General features: G+C 42.6%; 1 protein-coding gene across 4 annotated transcripts in view; it reads right to left on the reverse strand.

The window, feature by feature from the left end:
• OSBPL5 (oxysterol binding protein like 5) overlaps window positions 1-26,831 on the reverse strand; it is a 170,480-nt gene that overhangs the window by 14,522 nt on the left and 129,127 nt on the right. For all 4 annotated transcript variants that reach the window (XM_079308388.1, XM_079308389.1, XM_079308386.1 and 1 more), the window contains 6 exons: window positions 21,540-21,624; window positions 10,634-10,805; window positions 6,034-6,253; window positions 2,626-2,810; window positions 1,203-1,284; window positions 373-471 (listed from right to left, as the gene is read on the reverse strand). In XM_079308388.1, coding sequence (XP_079164514.1) covers window positions 373-471; window positions 1,203-1,284; window positions 2,626-2,810; window positions 6,034-6,253; window positions 10,634-10,805; window positions 21,540-21,624 — 843 coding nt within the window. The remainder of the gene's footprint in view (window positions 1-372; window positions 472-1,202; window positions 1,285-2,625; window positions 2,811-6,033; window positions 6,254-10,633; window positions 10,806-21,539; window positions 21,625-26,831) is intronic.

A 26,831-nucleotide genomic window follows, 5' to 3' on the forward strand; every position in this document is an offset into this window, starting at 1 on the left:
AAAGTTTAGAAATAAAAGATGGAAGGATTTGGTTGTGTGTTTTATGCCCCTTTTGACAGAAGAAACACAAACCCAATTGTATTAACAATAAGAAAACAGTAGGGCAGAATTCCATGGAAAAGGTCTTTGTTGAGGATGCTGATATTGTATTATGGGAGACCTGCTGTTGCAGTTTTGAGTGCCCACCAAGCCTCATATAATTTCAGTAAATCTGCAAAGAAAAAAGATCAGCAGCCAGTTTAGCCCATGTTCTGCTCTGTGTTTACACAGAGCTCCAGATTTCTCTCCTAGGGTGAGATGAGTAGTGTTTCTATGCACGAGGTGCAAGCAGGTTGGTGTTTGCAACACCTGAGCATGCAAACAGCAACTTACCTGTTCTGCTATGTAAAATGTGTGACTGTTCGTCTGAGGGTGAAACCAACAGCAGCGGAATGTCTCTCCCAGAATAGGGTTGTATGGCTTTTTTATTCCCTGAAAAATCAAGTAATCAAAACCTGCTACAAATGAAGATTTGCAATCCAGTGCTACAGGTGGCCACAAAACAATATGGTAATTTTTTCTCTGATCTTTTAATCCAAGTCAATCACAAGAACAAAACCTGAAGAACTAGTTACATAGCCATTAAATCTAACTTAATCCAATCTCTTCATCTGAGCCACAGACTAATCTGCTATTCTCACCAGTTTAATATTTAGTACCACCCAATCAAAGCCTTACAGATGATCAAACTTCATTATTGCTGCTATTATACACAGCAAGGGTATACTGATGTGGAGATATGGCACACTGGTATTATTTGGCCTGGAAAGAGAAAGCAGACCTGCTTTCAGCAAAGGGAAAAACCTTGCATCCCAGGGCATGTTACTTGTTGATGACAAGTTTTACTTTCTAAAAGCTACTACTCTGTCTGCTTTGAAACCAAAAGCAATCCCAGTCTGAAAAGTAATGGTCAAAATCTTTGCAGTAGCAGAGCAATAAAAAAGTCAATGACTTAAGGTAACACTTTGTTAAGACTATATAAACTGAGAGCATGCAGAATAAAGGAAATGCCGTTGTTGTTTTGCTTAAGTGTGTGTGTGTCTGTGTGTGTGTGTGTGTCATGTCTGACCTGACTGTGACAGAGAGGCAATAGTGAAATTAAACAAAATCACAGCAGAAGATTTCAGTGCCCATTATAACCCCAATTTCATGCCTCATTTTACCTTTGGCTTCTTATAGAAGCCGGACAGATACCACCTCAAAACTTGCTTCATTCGGGTGTAGGGATCATCTTCAAGGACAGCCCTGCAGAACAGAACATAAAATGTTCTTTATACTGGTCACACATCACATTAGTTTCTTACCGGTATAATAACAGCAATTTCAATCTATTTCCCCACAACTAAAGAGAAGTAACTTCTGATGCCAGTGAAAAAGGTGTCTCCCAGCAGGAATATGTATTTTTAGTAATGTACATCACAAAACACAAACTGTTAAAAAGTGGCACCCCTTGCCCTGCATTTCTACAAAAAGCCCAATAAAATTTCTGGAGTGTCCCAGGTTATTGGAGTAGGTTAATGTGGTATTGTCACCCACACTGTAATAGTGTCACAGCTAGTAGAACAGTGGAGTCACAAAAACAAACCTATGCCATCAAAATTAAATATTGTTTTGGGGGTCTCTTGTGCTTTGTTTCCCTCTTTCATAAAAGATCTTTAAAGCTGATGTGCTTCATGAACTCAATCAGTAATCTGAGATTTCGTGCAATACTTCAGGTTGGAAGTGACTTCAAAAAGTCATCTCAACCAGCACCTCCAAACAATGCTCAAAGGTGAAGCAGGAAGTAAACCAAACTAAAGGCATTCCTGTATTTCCAGCCATTCAGTCAGATTTAAAAATCAACTTGGGTTAATTATTGCAAAATTCATTTAAACCACAAATTTAAAATTTTTTTATCAAGACCTCCAAACCTCTTGAAGTCTTATTACATCTCAGCACTGAGAACTATTTCTTTAACTTCAGATGGTACAAATACCACAAACAAGACTTGAAAATGATTCTGTAATTACTCAGAAAGTGGAATAAAAATGAGTATCTAGTGCTGCTATTAGAATATTACACATGCTGGTTTTACAATTCACTTGGACATCTCATTCAGAAGGCAGGCCGTATCTGGAAGCAGAACATCTCCAATTTTCGACTCTGTTGCCCCCAGTAGGCCTCTCTCATCAATGATTTTAGAAGATGTCTTTTATTTGTTCACCAACCATCACAATTATATTGCTTTGGGGAAGAGAAGTGCTTGGCAATTTTGGTTGTCCTCTGTCCTATTCCCCTGTGTACACGAGTACACCAGGAGGTGGCACATCTCTGCTGTGCAAAACCTCCAAGGCATGGGCTGAATTCCCATCAATTCCAGACAACACTGGCAAACATGTCCATATGCAAAGGTGGGTTTGTCTTCCTTCAGAGTTTAACTCTTCCTCCCCTGCCCCTGCCTGGCAGCAGTCTATCAGTAAAAGTCACTGCAGCCTGGTCTGTGTTGAAGCCAGTGACCTCGGTATTTTTGGAGTCTTTCTGGCACACACAGGGATACTTTCACAAACACAGGAAAGTGCCCATGTCAGGCCCACCCTGTGTGCTTACTGGGAGAGCAGGTCAGCATGGTAGTAGTAGTCGGAGAGCTTGTTGAGGAAGGAGCGCGGCTCCAGGATGAAGGTGGGCAGCACCACCCGGGACAGGTCCATGCCGGGCCGCAGCTGCTTCAGCAGGATCCACATCAGGCTCTTGTTCTCCTCAGAGACGGTTTCTGTCTGAGACGACTCCCCTGTCTGCAAAGGCAAAGCCAACTGCAGGGCAGGAACAGCAGAGCCATTCCTTGGGGTGCATTTCCCTGGGGTCCAAGCTCACCGGGCCCTGGCACAGGGTGAACGCTCAGCTACAGCCCTGCAGAGACACCAGCGGTGTCTCAGCAGAAATGGATCCCCAAGCCATCAGGTGAGGGGTGCAGAAAGCCCTGGGTGTGTGTGGAGGCTGGCAGGAGGCAGGGAGCACAGCAGCACTCAGGGCTGTGATGGGCCAGCATGGACCAGCATTAGCCAAGGGACTCTGCACTGCAAGCACTCAGGGGACGTGGATGTGCCCAGAGCTGCCACAGCACCCCTGTGGCCTGAGGGATGCACAGAAGCTCCTCTCAGACTCATTCTCCACAAATGAGAGATTATAAGATTCACTAGGATATATGTAGAAAAATGTAGGAGGTAAACAAGTAATCAACAGAGAATAGAAGCAGTCCTCCAGCTTCTAGACAACACAAACTGGTTGTCAATATGGCAAGGGTCCCACTGCCAGGAGAGAGGCACAAAAACTCCAGCACCTGCCAGTGCTGCTCAGAGCCCTTTGCAGCAGAAGAGTAGGTTAAAAAAAACAGGGATTGTGCTGTGGTTTCAGCCCTGTGTTGTACCTACTCATTCAATGGGTCTATGAGATGTGCAGCATGGAGAAATGGGCCTTTCACACCACTAGAGTAGGTAAATTAAACTAAACTTTAAACAAAAGTGCCATTTAATACATCTTAGGCATCACAGTTTAGCAGCAAAAAAGAATACTTAGGCTTTCTAGTGACTTTAGGCAAGTGCTGTGCTATGCCCTCTCCCAAACCAAAGTCTATTCCAAAAGTGGCCTTTTCCTCATAGGACATAGCACAGCACAACAGGATTTTCAGGTGGTATAAATCACTAAATATTCTCTTTCACAACCTGAGCATTGCCACCATGTTGGCTCCCAATCAGCCCTACAATCACAGCAAGCCTTCAGGGCTTGCAGGCTGAGGGAATTTCAAACTAAGGAACAACAAAGCTCTGTTACTGTAATTGCTTTTCCATTTTTGTGCCATTCTTCTTTTGACAGTCTGATGCAATACACACCTTGAACCTCCAAGGAGAAATGTGAGACCACAACATCACCTAGGGCTTACAATGCAAATGGGTCTGTCAGAACTCTCATTATTTATCCAGGTTCTAAAGTGTGCATGTACTGTCAATATAAATTAATGCCATGTTGAAATTACTGGACACGGTGTTACTCAGAATGAATCACTGCACACAGGAAGGACATAAACAGAAAGAGAAGAAGGTGCAGGAAGATGTTAACAACCACAAATAATAACCCTTTTTATAACTTGTTAAAACAACAAGCTTGGAAAAATGGGGGTTTTTCTGTTAGCAATCTACCTACTGAAGTGTTTATTTTGTGTTCTAGACCAACTTTTTCAATCTCAAAGTTCTTCTGACACCTGTCTCTGCCTTCTCATCCCAACTGCACGCAAGGCAAAACTGGAACACCAAATGCACAAACACCTTCCAAGAGCACAGTGACACACCTACCCACATGCACACCTTTAAAATGAGCCCTCAAAGCTAACCTGAAAATTTGACAGTGCCAGCCTGTGACTTTTGTCCTATTGCACACACAGGCTGAGGGCAGTTTGAGTTTAAGATGATTGCTATTGGCATGTGCTTACCTTGCTACATCTCCACCCAGAGGAGCTACATCATTGCACAAAACCTATTTTTTCCTATCTTCCTTTCACCAGTGAGTTCAGACTGAACAACCAGTCCTACCTGCGTGGCCCAGGTGATGACAGCCCCACCTCTTGAATAAATCTTACAAGACACCCATTGGCCAAGGCCACATGGCAATTTGTTTTGGAAACCCATTGGATGCTACCTGTGCCTGAGCAGACACACTAAAGAGAGCCTTATTTACTGCCATACAAAGAGTCACTGTCCAACAGAAATGCCATTTTTTTCACTTGGTTTGTAGTGCATTTTTTTCTTATTTTAATGTAAAACTGCAGATATCTCTCTGTTTCTCTCTCACACACCCACGTACATACATCAGTGTAGCCTGTAAGGTTTGAACATCAAAATATCAGCCTGCCCTACCACCACTTCTAGGACAAGTTTGTCATGTGAAGAAAGGTCCTTTCAGAATAGGCAGCTGACAAATTAAGTTTGCTTTCATTTTGCTGCTGTGGAGTTACTCATCTATATTCAAAATCTCCTGTTTGAACCCAGTTACCATTTACCTGTCTGCAAGGGGATTTGAGGAGAAAAGTGCACCAAAGAGAAGCTAGGTGGAATTAGGATATATTTGGCTGTATTCTTTTTGATCAATATTAGTACTACACTTTCAGGAAAATATTGAAAGAAAAGTGTAAGAGGCTGGTGAAGAGCCTGCAGCACGAGTCCTGAGTTAATAATTGGACTTGATTTTCAGGGTCTTTCCAACGTAAATCGTTCTACAATTCCATGACTCTAAGAACAAAAGGGCTTTCCAGCAGTGCATTTCTTTGAAGCACCAACAAGACATCAGCTTCCTTGCCCAAAGCAGTAGGCAAGCAAGTGCTCAGAGCTGAGCTCCTCTGCTGCCTGCTCAGACTGATTGTCACACAGCACACTTGGCTGCCCCAGCTCTCTACCACTGCCTCCCTCAGACGTGTCACAGTGACATCCAGCTAGCAAGGCTCTTAAGTGGAACAGAAATGCATCCTCCTGCTGTTAAATGTCATGAGAAATGTCTTTCAAGATAAGCAACTGGAATTTAGCAATCAAGTAGCTCAAATGCTCTATTCAGACACTGAAAAAAGGATCTTCCATGCATAATAAAAAAGGGAAGTGTCATATTTTGTATCACACAAGGACTGAATACCCTAATTGGCCAGGACACATGCCCAGGATAATAATCCTCCCTCCTGCTGGCTCCACAAATGTGCCAATGCTGTGCAGATCTTTAATGCAATAACTGATTAAAGCAACCACTGATGCTGGAAACACACCAAAGCACAGTAGCAGAGCTGCTGTTCATAATGCAGAATTATTAAAGCACATGATAACACCATGTAATTTAGCAGAAAACTGTGCTTTGCTTTCTCTGTGAAACACAGGAACTCATAAAGTTGGCTGTTACCTGCCATACAGCTAAATGGCTGAGTGATAAATACTATCAACAGATATGTTTTAACAGGCACAGGCAGCAATCAGGTTTTCTTACCTCTCCAAATTCTTCATACACTTGTTCAATATAAGTGGTCCCCTTCCTTCCTGGAGAGATCTCTCCCTGTATTTCTGACTGATCACTCTCACTTTCATTTGTCTTCCTGCTGTTCTCATGTGTTTCATTCTCTGACTCCTCTATGTTGTCTCTCTCTGACTTGTCTGAAAAAGCATCGTTTTCCAAATGGTGGTTGTTCTCCAGGGTTGATTCATTCAACCTGCAACACACAGTTCATTACTCGCTTCAGTTTGATTTACAAAGCCACATGGCTTAAAGCTTTTTAAACACAGTAAAAACACTCCCAGGACTCAGAACAGGGTGTGCAGACCGGGACAGTCTCAGAGATTGATTTCCTGAATAACAAGGGTATTATCACAGAAAGAGTTAAATATTTTCCATCAAAATTTTCCCCTCCAAACTGCACTTTTCAAAATGTGCCAACTTCATTTACTCCCCTTTACACAGCCCTGCTGCTGGCTCTGTATGGGAGCCCACAGACCAGAGGAACACAGAACAAATGCACTCCAACAACTCTACCCTGCTGATTAGAGAACCAAAGTATCCATCAGGAGAGATTCTTCCCTTTAGAAGACAATCAGTGGATTGCAGCACATATGAAAAATATGACATTATGGGATACATTTTCAGTGCTATTGCTCTTTTATTTCAACAGAGGGTGGCCCTAAGTCAGCCCTACACTAGAAAAGACAAATTTAAAAACTAACAGACACAAGTATTTTCTCACACACATACCACTCCCTCATCCACCAGGCTAACCTGGGGATGTGCTTCCCCCAGATGATGCTGTGTGGAAGAACAGAGTTGAAAGCATGGAGTGGATAGCTGCATGTGAGAACTCCCAAATTATAACAGCATCTAAGGGAAAGCATGAAAGGTGTAACAAGCTTCAAGCTCAGTGATCCAGACTTTATAGAATGTCAAAAATTCTCTTTCAAGTAACCTATAGCATCTCCACTTGAAAAAGCAGATGTAGTTCATATGACACATGGCACATATGATTACACCAGAGGCCAGAGGTCAGGTACTGAAAAGTACTCACTAAAAGCACTTTTTTTCAAGTGGTATCTATCATGTGAAACAGTTTTCCTTATTCAGATATGTCTGCAGACACATTACCTCTTCCACGGCCTGGCCTAACTCCCATTTGCTGAACTTCTCAGCTTGTTCTTCCTCTAAAAATTTCTTAACTGGAAAATTGTCTTGGATAGAGCAATAAAAAAAGATTTCCAGCTGTACAAAGGGTTTCTAAAAGAAGATTAAACAGGCCCTGGATCTTGAAGAGTTTTGTAGCTTCCTGTAGTCTGTCTTCCTCTCCAAGATTTCTCAGTACATGGGAATGTTCTGTCAAGCATTAATCTGCTCTATGATGGACATTTTCTCAGGCCATTCTGGCCATGTTCCAATTTCTACTAAGGATGGATGCTGAAAGTTCCCACCCCCTTCTTAGCTTCTATTTTCAAAAGATAATTAGGCATTGCTAGGTAGAGCCAGATTAAATTAAAAGAAAAAGCAATAGAAGAATCACAACACAGAACTAGCATCAGTTTTTCAGATCTCAGCTTCCAACTATGCACTGAAATAAACTCATGATTTTTAACTTGCCCAGCAAGCCACATTGTGACAACCAAAGCCCAGTTTCTAGAATTCTTTTGGAAGTGCCATCTACAGCTTTTTGTGCCTTTAGAAAATCTTTCTTTTAATTCCATTTGTATGTCTGCACATATAGATGTATATATATGGTGTTTATATAGACAAATCACAAGGTTTTTAAATTCATAGTTGTACTGTACAATAAAACTAAGATCATAAATCAGAGTCAATGACCAGCACTAATAATTTGCTATCAGACATTATGTATCTTCATTGTTCTGGTGCCAGGATGTTAGTTGTCTTATTTTAGCCAGCAAGCAGCAAATGTAATGACTGATAACCAAATACACTGGAGGCACAGATTACACACACATGAATTTAAAATAATAAAGCAGAAAAAAAGATGAGGAGAGAGCTGTCTGGAGAGATTACCCCACAATTCCTCAGCACATTTGTTTCCTGGATGGTAATAGGAAAATACTAGGTTTTGATAATTTAAATACCTAATTTATTTATTAAATTTTCAATGGTCAGGTAAACATGTGAGTGTTGTCTGTGGTTGCTTTTCTCCCTTTACCTAGTGAGTCTTTTCCATGGGGGAAAAAAATACATGAAAGAACTGTTCGTTATAAGACTTTTAGTTCATGGTTGAGAAGTAGCACTTGTTTCTATTTCACATAGAAGAGCAAGTTTTCCAGTAACCAGCCAGATTCCTGGGGCTGCTGGAGATAAGACATGGAAGCCACAAGAAATACAATTTCATATTAAAAAGAAGAGTGCCTGGTGCTCTAAAACTCTCTTGTCTAAAATCACTGATTTACACAGTACTTAAGCCTTTGATTCACTCACACAGTTCTCTCTCTCATTTTTATATGCTACTAAGGACATGGATTTTGAAATCACTGTATAATCTTGATTTGTTTCCCAGCAGGAAAGGAATAAAGCAGCCAGCAGACAAATGCAACTTTGGCTCAACAGAAAATCTGTCTTTGCCAGCTCCCAAGGGGGTTTTGTTCTTCCTATAATATCCATCATCCTCCCTTTCTTTTTCTGTTCTTGACAGAGTAGTTTGGCTAATTTGAAGATAGAGTTAAATGTAATTAACTGGCCCCCTAACAACTGCATGCCAATTTAATTGGTAAGATTCCCTGTAGGGAAAGTATTTAATTAGAATGACTGAATCCCTGTGAGGAAGTCACTGTCACTGACAAACCAAAAACACTTTGCTCAGCACTTGTGTAGTTTGGGTTTTGCATTCTTCCTTATTTAAAATGTTCTTCATTCCTTCAGAGATGACAGCAAGTCATCCTCCTGTCCTGCAACCCTCAAACTCCCCTGCGCTTTAAGCACTGGAGTGTCTGGGTACATATTCTCAACAGTGGTAGGACTCAGAAAGGAGAGTGGACTGTCCAGACAACCACAAGCTGAATGCCCAGCTTGAACCAGGCTCAGCTAAAACTTTAAGAGAGAAATGTAAGAAATATCTGATTGCAATTGTGGGTATTCCATCCTGCTGAAAACTCTGCCATGTGTACTACTACTACTGAGTCCCATATTTCAAGGGGGCTTTTAATGCTGGACAACTAAGAGGTGAAATAGAGGCATCACTTAAGCAGCATTCACATATCATATTCTGAAGAAATACTTTAATACAGTTTTAACCCTATCTTCTGCATTGGCTTACAGTAGTCATGGGTTTGCCTGAATGTTCTCAGTGCCACATTTTAATATTATGTGTATTTCTGTACACACACCCATCAGCCAAAAAACAAGTCCACAGCATTCTTGAATTCATTATCACAGTGAGCACAGAGACTCCCAGGCATAAGGAAAGTATTATGAAAGAAGCCCACAAGCACATGTACTAGGGCACATGATGTGGTAAGATATTAGATTTCCTTTTCTCCTCCCACTGCTTTTCAGTAAAGCTCTTCTTCAAACTCTAGATAAAAACCCAAACAGCAGGACTGGAGAACACATGCTGGGATAACCAGAACCTATCAGGGCAAAGAGCAGACTGAAATGCTGCCACTCCTTTTGTCCCATGGGGCCAGAGATACCTTCACACTCTGAAGAGGACTCAGACCCCTGCTGTTGTTATGACAGAGATCAACAAAACCTCTTAAAGGTGAGGTCCTCCTCTGCAAGGCATCATCTTTGCAGACTGCAAGAATTGCTACCCTAGAAACTGCATAACTGATGGAGCATTGCTGTGAGCTCTAAAAGTCACATTCCAATCAGCAGAACTAGAAATAGACACTACCTCCCCCAGTTCTCACTCCAAAGGCCAAATGTCTGTACCAGGAGGATTTTTGAAGTTGCTTATTCAGCTATAAGCAACAGAAAGACCTAGAGCTTTTTACTGTGTAGAGAGCTTTGATGTTCCAAAATGCTGCAGTAATACCAGGAATATGAATAGAAAAGGAGGCTGTGGGGACTCTTTTCCCCTTATGTAAAAATTTATCTGATTCATCGAGGAAGAAATTGGACACCCCTCAAAACCCCTGTAGAGAGAGAAAGTAATTATAAAACTAAGGATGCAGTGTGTGCACTCTGCTGACTATGACACAGTATTACTAGGGAAGAGTACACATTATTAAAAAATAGATCAGACTCAGAGCCATATGTGCTAGCAACACACAGACATTGTTAGTGACTGTGTCTGTGTAACTACAGCAGCTAGATTCTGCAATCTTTACTTAGGAAAGACATTTTTTCATGCTGTCATCCCCAGACACCATTTTGGCTCAAGCAGGGGACAGAAGAAAGTTGTTCATGTACAAACAAACACAGCTGAGATTTCTCCCAGCCCGTGTGTTCAAGCATTAGGTGGCAACACCAAGCCCATATATTAGTGAGGGATGAAGCAGCAGAACGCACAGGCTGGTTTTAAACAGGTTTCCACAGTGGACTCTGCCTAGATTCCACTAAAGTTTGAGCCATGTGACACCAATTTGTGCATTAAGGAGTAACAACCCCATCTTACTGGAAGAACTCCTGGTCTGACATAGCACTGCTGTGCAAGAGGTGGTTGAGCCCTGCTTGTGCAGCATCACTGGAGCAGTTCATGTCTCCATCCTTGCCCTGCTTGGAGGCACTGAGCCGGAAGAGGCTGGAGCAGCGCAGGGCAAGTTCCAAAGCATCCAGCCAGCATCGGCCTGTGAAAACAAAAGGAGTTATTTCAACATAGCAGAGTCAGTTACACACTCATGCATTGCTTCTCAAAAGCTTCTTGCCTGGGAGTAATGCTCATTATCATTACAATTCAGGAAGTCACTGTGTAGAATATATTTTACATATATATATATAATCTCTAGGTTATCTGGCCAGGAATGGTGTGTTTTAGTGGCTGCATGAGCAATATATCTACATGGGTGATACAGTGAGAAGCTCACCCCAAACCCCTCTTCCCTAATAACATCCCCTTCTAATCCCCCACAACTTGTTCCTATCCCATTGCCCCTTTCTGATTCAGTCTGAGATGCAGGGAATCTGTGCAGGTACGGTGCTTCCACACACCCAGCATCTCATGTCTGCAAGTAATAAGCTCCCCAAAACACATTCACCAGCCACTTGGCATCCCCATCTCACACACTTCCCAATGGCAGGGGGATACAGGGCACTGAGCTGCATGGGAGAGGTCCCTGCTTCCTCTGGGATTGCTGAACCACAGCCTGCTCAGGGGTCCCATGCTGGCTGCAGTGCTGCAGTAACCACCATTCCAGTCAAGATCCAGGATGGTCAACATGTCACACAGTGATTGAAACTAAAATTTCCAGGCTGTTCATTTTCCCTCTTTCTCCGCATTTTTTTTTTTTTTCCATTCTTTCTTTCTGCCTGGTCTGTTAGATAATCTGGGTGGGGCATCATATTTTCTTATCTTGCCATAAAAAAATCATTACCTGAAGGGTCCATTTTGCATAAATTATAAGCATGGCACAGAGCCAAGACAAACTGCAGCTCCAGTGCACAGCCACACTGGATTTCCTTATGGCTTGCACAGGTCCAGACAGCAAATGAAAAGTACAGGAATCCAAGCTGACCCTTGGCTCCTTTTGCAATGATCCATACAAGGCTACAAAGCTGTGTGTTAAAACCAAAACACCACAGTGCTGGAGCTGTTGAACTCCTGGAAACACCTGAAAATAGTCTGCTTCTGTAGTGTAGTCATTAATGAGGCCAGGGCACCTGCAAATTAGCTGAACATTCGAGAATTGAAGTATCAAGGGAGTTATCCTCTAATTTCAAGCTTGTAAAACACAGCTCTTCATTACATTTCTCAGAATATATTTCACAATAATTAGAAGTGTGACTGAGAGACAATGAAGGAAACAAAGGATTTTGCTCTAGCAATGGCAAGTGCTGCAAACAGGGTTTCCCTGTACTGCATTCATTCCTGGTCTCATTTGGCAAATTTTCCATTAGATTCTTTTCTATCACACAGCATCATGCACATGCATAAATCTCACTGGGATCCTGCTGCTCTCCTGGGCAGAATTCCCATCAACTTCAACATCATCAAAATTTGGCTCTGTAAGACTAATGAGAGTTTAAAAAAAAAAATCCAGAATGTGTATATAAAGAAATGTATAAATTTGAGTGGTTTTCAGTGCTTGCTTTGATACGAGGCTGTAACCAGTAAAATAAGACCTCCAATATTTGAGGAATTATACTTGAACATTTAGCCAAAAACGCTGCAGAGCCCTAGTCATTTATTCTAATTTTATTCAATAAATTCCATCAGCATCAGCTTATGATTTAATAATAACATCACAAATAATGGTTAATAAAAGATTAGAGAGGTTGAATGCTGTTGGAATTGATTTCACACTATTTTGTATTTAACAAATATTCTTGCATTAAGGCTTTACAGGCAGAGATTTATTCCCTTCTCACTATGTGGAGGATTTGCATGGATAACCCATTTGAGTTAATGGCAGCACTGAGCACAAATCCACCTCCTCCTACATATCCTTTCTCCCCCAAACCCACCACTATGCAAATCTATTTCAGGCTGTTCCACACAAGGGAGCACACTGCTGCTCAGGCTCCCTGCCTTGACTCTCCTCTGCCTTTAAATTTGCTTTTTTTTCCCAGCTCCACAGAGTGAGAACCATGTGATTTGACATTTGGAAATGCTGCATATGCCAAGATATTTTTGTATTAACTAGGCTGTGAAAATCAGGTGCTTTGACAGGTGGTTGATTTGTAGCAGCATGAGCCCTTTGAGGCAGCCACCTAGGTCATCTCCTCTGTGCTCTGCAGCTCTCATGTACAGTCATTATCCTATCCTATGATGAATTTGGGGTTCACCACATCACCAGGGGAAATTTCTGTACAATATGTCTAGGGTTTCCATCTCTCCAGATAACTCCCTGAGAGGTGTTATGAGAAACCTGAATCTGTTCTGAAGCCTTATTCAAAGAGCTTGAATTTTAAAAACCCAAAATGTTAAATATTCATTTTAATAGTCCCAGGCAGATATACAAAGCTTTAGAAGAACTTGCTGTGCATCAGCAGTCAGCATTCCTTGTGCCCTGCAGCAAACAGAAATGGCATCAGTGCACACCCTTGTTTTCATTTCTAACAGAAACTGAACTGAAGGGATGAAGAGCAGCCCCAAGCTCAGAAATGGGTCTTCAGCCATCAGGTGGTGCTGTGAATCCAAACATATGTCACTAACCCACATGTGAAATATGGACTTAACTCTGCAAATGAAAAGGTTACATTCTCTGCAAGTCAATGGTGTGTTAATTGCAGTATAAACCCATAAAATTATATTCTCTCAATTACAGAGATTGCAAACAAGATAAACCTGTTTCCTTGCCAAAGGCCTCTGTGAAATGTTTTTACATCTGAGTGACCTTTCTATTGAGCTGTGTTCTTCTGGATTGTGAAGATGACACAAAACTGCTAGCATTTGGATTACTTAATTCCTTACCTGACAAGTCTACTCACCTCCTCAGGAAGGGGAGAAATGAATGTGGTCACATAATTAAAGGCTGCCACCTACAGTCATGGTACTGCATGAAGGCTTCATGGCTACCTCAATTCTCACATGCTCTAATTTTGAGTGGGTGACTCAAATAGGGTTTTTTGTATCCAGGGTAATTAGATCAGAAAAGAATGTAAGATGTGGGTTCCTTCAGAGAGAAATGGCAGCCCAAATGGGTGCATATGAAGGAAACAAAAAAAACCCCAAAAAACAAACAAAAAAAAAAGTTACAATAATATTCTTTTAGGTTTGGAACTATAAAAAACTGCAATCAATTATCAGTTATAATTTTTCACAGACTGTGGCTTAAACTGAGCATATGTTTAAATCCTAAAGAAAAGCCCAAAAGCATATTGTCAGCTTGTGGCAGAATCTCCCCACAAGCTTTTAAGCTCTTCTCAAATCAAATAATAGAGAAACAGACAATTGTTTACCTTGGAAAATACCTCTAAGATCATCAAGTCCAACTGTTAAGTCAGCACTGCCAATCCACCATTAAACCATGTCCCAAAGTGCCACATCTGCATTTTTTTAAACACCTGCAGGGATGGTGACTCAGCCACTTCCCTGGGCAGCCTGCTCCAGTGCTCATCCAGCAAGCAGGTCACCTTGTCATAGGAGATCAGGTTGGTGAAGCAGGACCTGCTTTCCCCAAACCCAGGCTGGCTGGTCCTCCTCCCTTGATTATCCTGTACATGCTTTGAGGTGCAAACAGGAATCACTGTGGCTCCTTGCAGGACACTTTGTGGGTCAGCAGGGCACTGCTGGCACCATGAAGAAACCTGGAAGTTGCAAGGCTGAATAGCAGCAGGCATGTGCTTGCACCAACCCTTTTTTTTTTTTTTTTTTTTTTTTTCACAGACAAAAGGAACTACTAAACCCAAGAAACAAAAATAATTTCTTCTCTCTCTTGGAAAAAAAAAAGAATAACCAAAACAACAGAAGGTGCTTATGCTAACCCAGGTTCTGTTCAAAGAGAAACTTCAGTCTGTCCAAGTCTTTGAAGAGATCTAAAATTACAAAAATATCTCACAAGACAAAAACAGGCAACACTGAAAACAGAAAGCTATTCAGTTTTGAAATGCTTTGCACTCACCTAGAACAACTTATAATCTGATGTGCCATTTTGCAGCAGCTGGTCATAGAGGACACAGCCAATGTTCTCTCAGCACTCACCAGGAAGAAAAATCTGCTCTAGATGGAATCACACCATTTCACACAGATACATCAGTCTGGGACTATACTTCTTTTCCACTGCATTCCTGTAGCTACAGAACACCTGGGATGAATCTCTTGCCAATTAAGACTTCAAAGGCTCACACTGAGCAACCACACATTCCTCCAGAGAGGCATCACTAAGGGAATATTATTCTTCCTGAATTATTAAAGTCCTCCAGCTTTGGCCTCATGCCTCACACTTACAAGATAGATGCTTTTAAAAATCAACCTGAAGTAGACTGTCACCTGGAAACGATGAATTCTTGCTCAAGTGCACACAAATCAGGAGTGGTGAGGAAGAGGCTGATTTGGTTCAGTCAGTGAACATTAAGGTCATTGTGTTCAGCTGACTGCTTGTTTTGCTGTGCCACTTGGGTGCCTGCCTGCATGATTTCTTGCACTTTGGCTGTCAAGATGCAAGGATGTGAGCTCTCAATTAGCTGCAGGTGCAATTTATGCAGTGAACTTAATGAAATCTTGTTACAAAAGCCTGGATTTTAAACCACTGTGAAAGGTCTAAGGAATATGAATCACAGACATAAAGCTAAAAAGATACTGTATTTTTTCCAGAGCTGCCAAGACCCAGAGATGTATTTCATTGTTAACTTGGTTTCAGATTGCAATCTTCCTTGTGGTTCTTTGCTTCTGTGCGTGACCCTTATTTCAATAACCTAATTTCCTCCCCAGATGAGAGCATCAGTTTGGGCCAGATGCCTAGAAAAGAAACCACAACACTGTAAGCCAGACCATCAGGATTTCCACACAACTGCATCCACATCAGGCAATGGAGGCAACCCAAAGCACACCTGAAGGAGAGGGCAGACATAAGGAATAAAATGTAAATGTGGTTTACAATTCCACTGTTAAGATTTTAACCCTTGGTAATCTGCCACTTTGAATTCCATTAGGAGGAATAAACCCTGTGGCAGCAGTGCCCATGGCAAAGTGGAGATCCTCACAGTGACATATAGGCAGGTGACTTAAAATGCTTAGGATGCACCAGTTAGAGCTCAGGGGCAGCTCCAGAATGGTCTGGGCAGGAAGCTTGGGAAGGATTTAACCTATTAATTTTAAGTAACTTCTCAACATAAATCTGAAATGCATGCAGAGTCACTGTTTTGGAAAAAGCAGTCTTCTTTGAAACTGCTAAGAAAGAAGAAAAGACGCTGCACTTGTACAGGTTGAGCCCTGTAGGCTGACATGACCTTCCCAGAGGCTGATATTTAAAACACACCCAAAAGCAGACTGCTGCTCTGGTCTGTGAATGTGAAATCTGCTCCAGCTGGGCAGTGGTTCTGCAGATCATTCAGAAGTCAGGGTCTTAAATCCTACCAACAGCCTGTCACAGATGGCACAGCAGAGGGGCAAAGGGGATTCTGAAATGCTGAGAGAAAAAGTAGGCCATGTAGCTGCTGATCATGATATAGTTGCCTGGATGGCTGAACTGTACATCTAACATATGCTGCAACTCAAGGTTCCCCAGCAAGTCAGAGCCCTCCACGAGTTAGTAATATTTGCCAAATGCTTTGCTGTTCATTTTCCACTGCTAACATGGGAGACTGTGTTAAGAAGAACACAGCCAGGACACCTACTCAGAGATGCTGTAGATTCACACAGTATTGCACTACAGGGGGAGATGTGAACACACTGTAAATACAAACAAGGGCCCAGATCCCACCTGCCTCATTTGTCTCAGCTGGTTTAGCTAATTTTATCTCAATCTTCTGTCTCTCTTGTATCCTCTAGGTTTGTCCAGTGTGTTAAAGAAATGAAACAAACTCAGGCAAAACCTTTTGGAGATGCCTCTTTACACCAAGTGAAGCAATGCACCAGCCTAAAACCATTTCAGTCCTGTCTTCTGAGTTTAAAATGAAACTGTATGAATTGCAAAGAACAAGCCTTAATTTCCTGCAGTTTATACAGAATTCTTTAAATGTAGCAGTTTCTGCTCCTTGTGCCTTTGTCTGCATATGTTTTACATGACCTGCTGACATTATTACTGTCTCCAAGTCACTCATCAAGTATGACACTCATGTGTTTTTGTGGCCATTTGTGGGGACATGTTTGGGAGGAAGCTGTTCTTCCCTCTTGTCTGGAGATTCACATCCTGCTCTTCCCACACAAAGTATATGGGCCACTTTCCACAGCTCCCTGACCTCAGATGTGAAGCCAAATACTCTTTTTCAGCTGAAAATTACACCATTTTTCATGCTAATATTTCTGGTGCAGTTCAGTATCGATTTTTTGGTGAAGTCCACTGCTAAATGGACAGACCCAAAGCTTCAGCTTTCATGATCACCTCATCAGACTCAGAATCTACCACATATAATGTGGGTGTCCCAAACCTGTGCAGGTGGCTCTAGGGCACTGCTGGTGCTGTTCAAGAGCTTCTATTTTGTATTGAACCAAAGGCCCTAGTTGCTTTATACATACACATTTAGGATATTTGATTGAGAGGCACCTCAGTTCCTCCTCCTTGAGCACATTAGCTTTCCATCTAACATTAGGACCCTACTGGAGAGAAGCAGCAAAGTAAAGGAAAATCACACTAGACCAAAAGTAACTCTTTCTTGATCTGTCTGGCCTCTGCATGCTTCCCAAGAATCTTGGCCAGCATCTCACCTTTCAAAATGTATTCCAACTCACTATTTTAAATTCTTTTAACACAGAGCACAGTGTTCTGCATGTCCAACAAGTTAATTTCTGTGATGCCAAAGCCTTGGAGAGTGTCTGGCATGAGCAGAATCTTCTTTGGCTCCCTGGTGAGCACAAGGAGGCACAGCAACAGTGTCTCTAACTTGGTCTCTGCCCAGCCAGAGCTGCCAGGGACTTTCAGAGCCCATGTGAAATGGCCAGCATGGCCTGAGAGTGCCAGGGCAACACAGGGTGAAAATCATCTTTGTAGCCACCATGGTCTTCAGTGGCTGCTGCACCAGGGAGACCACTGACAGGAGCAATGTGGAGTGAGAACTGTGTGCCTTTGTTAAGAAAGGCTTGCTACTAACAGTGCCTACTCCCAGCCAGTCCCAAATTCACACCTAGTGGAATTTACAAATACTCTAGGTCTGGTCGGGTTCAAGAAGAGCTTGCACAATCCAGATACTGGAATTGGTCAGTTTATTGAAGCAATAGCACAAGAAGATTCAGGATTGCTGAATGCACTACCTACAGCATATTAATATATGCAGTAATTCACTAACTAGAGGGTCCTAATATATGTAGTAAATTCATGAACTAGAGGGTTCTAATATATGTAGTAAATCCACTGTCAATATACATAGTAAATGAGTGCCCACAAGGACAGCTCTGTGCATGAGGATCTCTTTCCAAGGCTTAGAACAGCATTTGTTTGAGCTGTTCTAGCAGATGAACATACTCCTGCATAGCCTTTATGGCATCTGGATTGCTGGCGAGGTGCTGGAAGAGGTTGGGTGCTGGGGTCCTGTTTCCTCAGCTCCTCCTCAGAGTGGTGGACGAAACACAGCATGTCCTCCCCCAGCTGCTCCCTCGTGCAGGTGCACAGCAGCTCCACATGGACACAGCAGTTCCTCTGGAGCACCCCTGAAGCATCCAGCTCCAGGTGGAAGGCATGTCCTGGAGGGGGACTCAGTGGTACAAGCACATGGTACACAAGGTCTTGTGCATGGGGACTCCAGCCTTCAAAGGCGTTGCCCACTCTGATGGCTTGTTGTTGCACCGGGTAGAAGCTGTTGGACAAGCCTAGTCCAAAGATGTGTGTGAGTCTGTCCATCAGGTCCGTTATGATGGAGCAACCTTTATCCAGGTTCAGAATAGGCAACTATATGCGCTCCTCTAAAAGGCTTCCAAGGTTCCTTTGGACATTGTGGCCATCGTCATCTTCATTTGCATCATGTTTGTCCTCTTCATTTCCAGCAGCATTGCTTTCCTCTCCCTTCTCATCGATGCTTACTTCTTCCTTTGGATCATCACAGCCTTCTTTTGCTTCATTTCCAGCATTGCTTTCTGCCTTTGCATCCACATTGCTGACTTCTTCATTTCTGCCCTTGTTGTCGTCTTCCACATTTGCATCGTCGCTTTCTATATCTTTCTTTGCAACCACGTGTCCCTCTTCTTCCTCCTCTGCCAAGTCGCTGCTGGATCGCTCCTCCTGGATCACGCCGGATTTTGCGGAGTCCAAACCACAGCGCCAAGAGAAGGACAAGGATTCCTGTCACAGCCCAGAATTGCCACATGGGCTGGGCTCCCCTGGCCACAGCACTGTGCTCCAGGTTCTTCTGCTCCAGCTCCTGAATCAGCTGAACCATCTGCTGGTCCAGATACTCGGCGCGCTGCTGCATGCGCTCCCGTGTGGCCTCATCCAGCCCGTCCCCGGCTGGCTGCAGGTACTGGAGGAGATCTTGCACAAGCACGAGAAGGAACGTAGTGGCAAACATGGCCTGAGAAGCTGAGTAGGAGTTGAGTGGGGCGCTGATAGGGGAAGTGGGGACAGGAGTGCCAGGGGTCTATCTGTAGGCAGGAAGGAGGGGCCCAGGCAGCAGTGGCTGCCAAAGGCAGTCCCACAAGGATTGGCCTCTGGCTGCCCGCTGAGAGGCGGCTCCCGGTGTTCCTGCTGTAGCTCCCACCCAGCACTCAGCACAGCCTCCTGTGTGCTGCACACTCGCCGCTCGCCAAGGCTGCACTGTAGCAGGGTCACCTGTTGCTGGGCTGAGAGCTGCCCCATTGTGATGCCACAGCCGCCATGTGCACCCCAGCCAGGCCAGCCTCACCTTCCATCTCTACTCAGCTCATGACTCACAATGGCCCCGGGCAACCAAACGCCTGACACGCAGAGCCACGGGTCATCATGGATCCCTGGGGTTCCTTGACAAAACAGGCAGAGCCCCCCAAACCCTTTCCAATCTGAACTTGGTTCACATGACCCATAAATGCTTTGTTCCTGGAAATCTCCTGCAGTGAGACGGAACCAGTTCCCAGAGCACATAATAATTCACTGGGCAGAAAACTTCCCACAGGCATTTCAACACTGAAAATTCTCACATGCCAGCCATGGTCCCTTTTGTGATCTTCCATCACATGTCGTACGACCCAGACAGAGAGATCACAGCTAGAAAAGTCTTAGCTCTGATGATCTCTTGGGAGCTATTGCTCCCTTAGGATCCTTTATGGCCAAGGTTAGTTAGAACAAATCTAAAGCTTCTCTACTCCATGTAACTGGCCTATGGCAGACACTGTAAAAAGAGGGAGTAGAAGCCCAGCCACAGGTCTCTTTCGAAGGCTGCCTCTAAGGTTTAATCATTAATAATTAAATTAGTGGAAAGGCAAGCGCACAGGTGTCTATGGAAATCATATTTTATAAAATCTGGATTGACAGATGGTTGTTGAAGTGATCTGGTTGCCGAAGAAATCTGTGGGATTCTTCTGTATATCTGTTCTGTGGCCTTTGTGTATAACTAAGGTTTGAAATGTCTCTAATTTAGCAGCTCTACCATACAGTCTATTTTTCCCACAAGAGATTACTGCATCAATCTATCTCTTTCTAGGCAGGTGATGTTTGGAGCCAGGTTAGAATTCTGTATTCCTTTACATAAATAAGCTACAAAAGCATCATATTTTGTGAAATAGATGTATTTCTATGGGTCTGTATAAGTTCTGCTTATTTTCATATAATTTCACTACACTGACATCTGTGAGCAGGCTTCAGTGTCAAGATGGTGTTCCTCACCATGAACTGTCCTGTTTTCACTTCAGGAGGAAAATAGCACAGAAGTCTGCAATGAAGGAAGGCTTCCTCTTATTATAAGTGTCATGTCAAAGGTGCATTTGCATTGTCTTATTTCCATCCCTTAGGAAAATGTAAAACCTAATCACTGAACCAGAGGGACACTACTTTCAAAGTCCATTTCTCTCAATAAAAAGTCCTTATGTTCCCTAAAGTTACTCTAGATGAGACCCAAAGGAGCATATGGGATAGATTAACCCCCTTGGTGGGGTAGGTGAAAAATATCCGGAAAATGAACAGCCTGGGTTAATTTGCTATAAAAAAAAAAATAGAGTAGTCTGAAGGTCAAGTGGAATGAAAACATGGTTTTAATCTTCTTAACTACTTATAAATCACTGATATTTTAGGTCTGCTGAAGTAAATTACAGAGATTTTCACATAGCAAGCTGGCATGTCTGTTATATTCTGACCTAAATTTACCTTCCATAACTTTGCAAATTCCCTAAACAGTATTTTGCATTTGGAGTCAACAGCATCTGGGCCTGCTATATTGCAAACCACAGCAGAAATAGTTCACAGCAAAATTCAGGTGGGTGAAATATTACCACACCATTCTCCTTCAACAGATCCCTCCCTAGAGTAAGATATAGGCAGATAAGACAATGAAGTCTCTGCTGAACTGAGGACACAGAGCCCTTTTCATATCAGTTTTGGGACCAACCCCTTCCATCCTTTTAGTTTATACTGACTTAGTGGTTTTCCCCAATTAGAAGCCTAAATCCTTCTTCCATACACATGGCCAGAGAGGTGGCTGTTCAATGTGCCAGAAGCCTGCTTGACCTACTCTGACCATTGCTAAGAGCAGTATTTCAAGCTGGGTGAGCCATCATTTTTTCCTTTATACACTTTTAACAACCTACTTTCTTAAGTGGCAGAAACTATGATATCTGGAGAAAGCAAACAAAACCCCAAACTTACCATCTGATTCGGAGGCTGCTCTGAAAATCAAGTAGCTGCTGGGAAGAGGCTGAGTGATCGAACCGACATTTTCTCCCTTTGGTCCCTGGAAATGCACACAGACAGAAAAATGTAAAGCATGGAAGCTGCAATAGACTGTTCTAGAAATGTCTTTCCACCCTTCCCAGGCAGAGAGTGCATGTTTGTGATAGAAAGAAGGCAGGAGCAGATGGAGTAATTTGGAGAGACTCATTAGTAATCATGATATTGCTGCAGCAGCTCCAAGGCAGTAATGAGCTCCTATGAAAATGGGGCTTGGTCTAACCTATGCTCAGCCCAAACCTGCTACGTTTATTCTGATATATAGGAATGGAAAGATCTTATTGCTGTCACTTGGGACAAAATCATCAAATCTTTGTGCAACACCAGAAGGAATTGCTCCATGAGGTGCACATGGAGTCTGCCTGCAGCCAAATACACTCAGTGAAACACCCTTCACACACCACCACAGAAGCAGCAGAGAAGCAACAGCAGCTCTCCTGGAAGTAAACAAAGGGGAAACTCCACCCTGAGTCTGTGGGAAAGGTGAAGAAGGGAAAACCAAAGGTCCCCCAACATGAGCACATTCCACTGGGTTGCAGTCCTTCACCTTTAAATCTAGAGAACCCTTGTGCTCTGGTGCCAGGGGTGACAGCCACTTCAGGCTTTGCTCATTTTATGCTGCCTTTAGTTTAGAAGCTGTGGGGGAAAAAAAAGAAAAAGAAAAAGTGTCTTGTAAGCATCCTGCCGCCATGCTTTCAGCATGACCCTCCAGAAATGATGCCCAGGGAAGATAAGTCCATCCTGGATGAGACACTTCTTTGAGCAGAACCACAGGCTCCCTCCTTGATCTCCTCCCTGCTTCCTCCTCTTCTGAACTGCAGAAGATGCTAAGAAAAAGCAGCTCCTGTATGCAGTGAATACAGCTTCATACTCTTCATGGTATGGACTTTGTACCATAACCTGATAGAAATAAATAGAACTCCCTCCTCCTGTCTTCCAGCCTACTCCAGCTCCCTCTCTTCCTCACTTTGTAACAAATAAAAGCAGATCCTTTTTCAAATGTGCAGACATTATGTCAGAAATAAAAACAGGGCACAAACCATCACCAATACTCGTGTGACCACTACGTCACCTGCAGGGGGGAGCAAGAGATTTTCTCCAGGATGCTCCAACACAGATTTCCTTGACTTTCTAGAGAATACCACACAATGCTGAAAGTCTGCAGGCAGATTTTTGCAGTTTGACTATTACTCTCCTCCCTTCCACAGGCCTTTATAGTACCCAACCATACTCCTTGAAAGAAGGATTTCTCCCTCCCAGTTGTTAAATATGGAGCTCTAACTGCTACTGAAAACTGCTCTTGTACACAAGTGCCTTACAGTTAAATAGTGGTTTTAGCTGGATTTTTGTTGCTAAATTATATTCAGAAAACCAAAATTTGGACAGAATTTAAAATAGGAAAAGCATCAAGCTGTATCTGAATGTAAGAAGATGAAGTGTTGAGAAGACAACAGTCTCCAGTCAAGCTTTCTGCCTTCACATCTGTGGGATTCCTCTTCTGCCAGGAGAAACTGGGATCCTTCTTACTTTCCTTTTCCCCTCCCTTGTCCCATGAGAGGTTCACTGTTTAAAAATTAAGACTGTTTAAAGGCTTAATAGTCAGGACTGGCAAAGTTGAGATTTGATTTGTAAACCAGAGCAGAGCAGCTTAAGACATTACTGGTGACATTAATGCAATCAGGCATCATTCCCCGTGGCATTTTTCCTTTCAGTTGCTTGCAGCTGAGCAGGCTGTTGGAGAACTATTGATAACACCATTACTTGTGGTTTTAGTGCAGAGGTGAATATTTGCTGTGTTTGAGGACAAACCCCACAACTTAACAGTACAGATACACAGAAACAGCATTAAAAAAAAAAAAAAAAGGTGGGAGGGTAGATGGGAAGGAAGGGATAACAGAAGATTCAAACAGGCATTTAGGCATGTTGATTAACTCAAAAAGCAGCCATGTCACTCTGTCAAGGAAATATATCAATAGTAAGACATGTTCATGCATGGAGGGGGCCATCTCCAGCAGAAAAAAAAGAGAGGAGACCATAAAAATAAAATAAGCATCTGCAGATTAAATGTTCTGTATTTGCCCAGTACAGACAATGATGCTTTTTATCTCCTAGTCTTTGAGCACCATTTCAATGACCATCTCTCACTAAAAGTGTTGTCCCAGCTGCAGCCTCTGTGCAGAACAGGTAAGAAAGTACAACCTTCAGATCATTCCTAGCTTTACATCTAATTTGAGGCTCAAAAGGCATTATGAAACAGGGGGTGGTTGGGCTTTGAAAAATAGAAAGGACTGACAGTTTTGGATAGTATGACAAGGCATCTCAGAGAGTCATAAAACAATGTTTTGAAAAGGGGAGAAAAATCTCCTTAACAGTACTGTGGATAACCACAAGAATGAAGATGAAACTGTTGTGTTCTGGAATGGAATAACAACTAGAAAAGCAGCAGTGCAAGACCATTAATAGAACTTTTTCTTTAAAGGAATGGCTCAAATTCTTACAAATCAGGAAAATTCTAATTACACATTTTCCCAGATGCAGTGGGTCTGTCCCCAGCTTACTTACTGCCCTAAATACATGTCAGAATGGGCTGCAGATAATGAAAGCCTTCCCCACACCATGGTGCTCAGCCAGCTTCTGAGCAAGCTTGAAGGGAAATACAGCCTATCCCAGGACACTTTTTGGGACAGGAAGGCAAACCCTGCCAGCTGATAGCCCTACAGTCCCTCTGGGAAGCAAGAGGACAGACACCCACACCCTCACATGAATTACTAGGTTGGCATTCCCCAGTCTCCTGCAGCCACCTTGACAAAATGTCTCTTCCCAGGAGCAGTGTGAGATGACACTGCCTTCACACATTGGGCAAAGTGCCTCTGCAGCAGCACTTGGAATATGTGGGGAAGCTTTTCTTACTGCTGCTTGCACTGCTGCCTGATTTTGGGGTGTTGTAAGTTTTGGTCTTGGGTTTACAAAGGCCTGGATGGAACAAATAGATAAAAGGTCCAATCCATGGGCACTGCAAAGGAGTTTCAGGCTGAAACTATCAAAAAGTCAGAGAAGCAGTGTAGAAAAAAGAACTCTTTCCCTCAGCAATGTGCTTCTAAGGTAGCTCTAGACCCCAGACAGCTTTATAGGAAAAGCAGTGCCCTGGTGCATATATTTAGCTTTCAACTATAAGCCATTGGCCTTATGTCTTACTTTGAAAGGTGCCCCAAAATCTCACCCTGTTCTAACTGAAGTTAAATGTCTGCACATCAAATTTATTTGGCTGGTACTACCATAAAAGCCTTTGGCACTGCCTGAGCCAGACATGTGTTCCAGGGCTGAACCCCAGAGTTAGCTCCAAACATCTGCTGGGCAGCCAGGCCAATGTGTACAAAGGGTATTTAGTAATTACCCTGAATAAACTGCAAATCCACTGATGAGAGTTAAAGCTGGACCATCAACTCTAGTATGGATAATCCCTGAAAATTTCACAAGCCATTCTGGCCAAGAGTGAAAGGTGTTCATCCAGATCTTATTTCTGTTGTGATGGACAGTAACTTGGGCACTTTCCTTAAGCTCAGGTGAATGTATATTTCATGGGAAACAGACTTTCTTTGCACAGTTATACACAACCAATGTAGATCAGTCAATTCTGCTCCAGTTGCCTTAAAAAGAGGCTGTGAAATGACATAAAATAAAACAGTATTTTTAGCAGCTTCAGCCTTAAACTGTTGACAGAGTGCAGACAGCCTCTTTGACATCAAGCAGCTCACTGGTGGATTTCTTCCTGATGTGTATTTTGGTATTTACCTCATGGCTGAAAGGATCTATCACACACAAAAATCCATGCTGAACTCAGGTTTCAGGGAGTATCCTACTATGCAGCTCAAATGTGGCTTTCTAAATATGTCTCAAGAGACACAGAATATTACTCTGACTTTAAAATTTAAACCTCTTTGGACTTCCTCTAGTACACAAACATTTTCAGACATATGCCCCCTTCACATTTAATATACTAATTCTTATTTCTACCATGTGTTTTCTCAAGAGACACACTAATTAGATATACACATTTAAATGCATATTGATAAAACCTCCTCTTTCTTTGGGATGCTTCATATCAAAGGAAGGGCATCCTAGTGCAACACTTCAGATCTGTCAGCAACTCTGCCTTTCAGTATCTGACTGCACTTTTGATTCTATTTTTCACTATCTCCTCTGACACTGCTTCTCAGAAGAATTCAGTCGACCTGTCAAGTCACAAGGAATGTTTTTGTTGACAGACAGTAAATCATCAACAACCTTCTTGAGTGCATGTTCTAAATTTAAAAAGTAAGAGAACTCTCAAAACTGAACAAGAAGCAAGGTAGCAATGAAACTTTTGGCACTTCAAGGAAAAGCAATGTGTTTAGGCACAAATCAGAGCTGAGTTGCTGGCAGAAATCATCAGCTCTCACCCCTGGTTGCTGAGGTTAATTTTAATTCTCTCCTCCTACCTTATTAAAAATGGAAAGGCTTTTAATAGAGATTTTATAGCTGTGTTTAAAATTGTTCAATTAATTGCATGGATGAGCAGGAGTGTGTCTGCTTGATCTGCTCCCACAGGGCTTCTCCCTTTTGTTAGAACTTCTGATGCCATGACAAGTGCTTTCAATGCTCTCTCCCGAGTCTTTCCATCTCCATTCCCTCTGCTGACCACCTTGCAGCAAGGCATCAGCTCTTAATGCCTTATTTACACTTGTGATGTCTCCTAGAGAATTTATGTCTGCAATAACTCTGCTTTTGTCACTGTTTTTGACAGGGAAACAAATACAAGTTTAGTCCTCAGGGTATCCAAAAGATGTGTTTCTCAGTGCCTCTCAGGAGGTACTGGGATCTTCCTCTTTGCTCATAGGCATTTTTCTTTTTCTCTTTTTGCCTGTTCTTACAGGAAAGAAGAAAAAGATACAGTTCTTTAAGATTTGCAGGGAGTTATTTCAAGAAGTGTGAAAACCTATTAATCATTTTCAATATAGGGAGATCCAGAGGTCACTGCAGGACCCACTGTGTGTAGGAAGGGATTGTCTCAGCCTGAAGAATAACTCAAAATGAAGTGGAGAAAATCCTGCTATTTCCATTTCAAAGAAGAGACAATAAGGGCTATCTAAAGTCACACTTTTGTGCAACAGTCAAGGCTTGAGCTGAACACTGAGTTCCAAGTCCATTGCAAACAAATCCAAACCTCAGGCG

Source organism: Erithacus rubecula, assembly GCF_903797595.1.
Source record: "Erithacus rubecula genome assembly, chromosome: 6".
NCBI lineage: Eukaryota > Metazoa > Chordata > Aves > Passeriformes > Muscicapidae > Erithacus > Erithacus rubecula.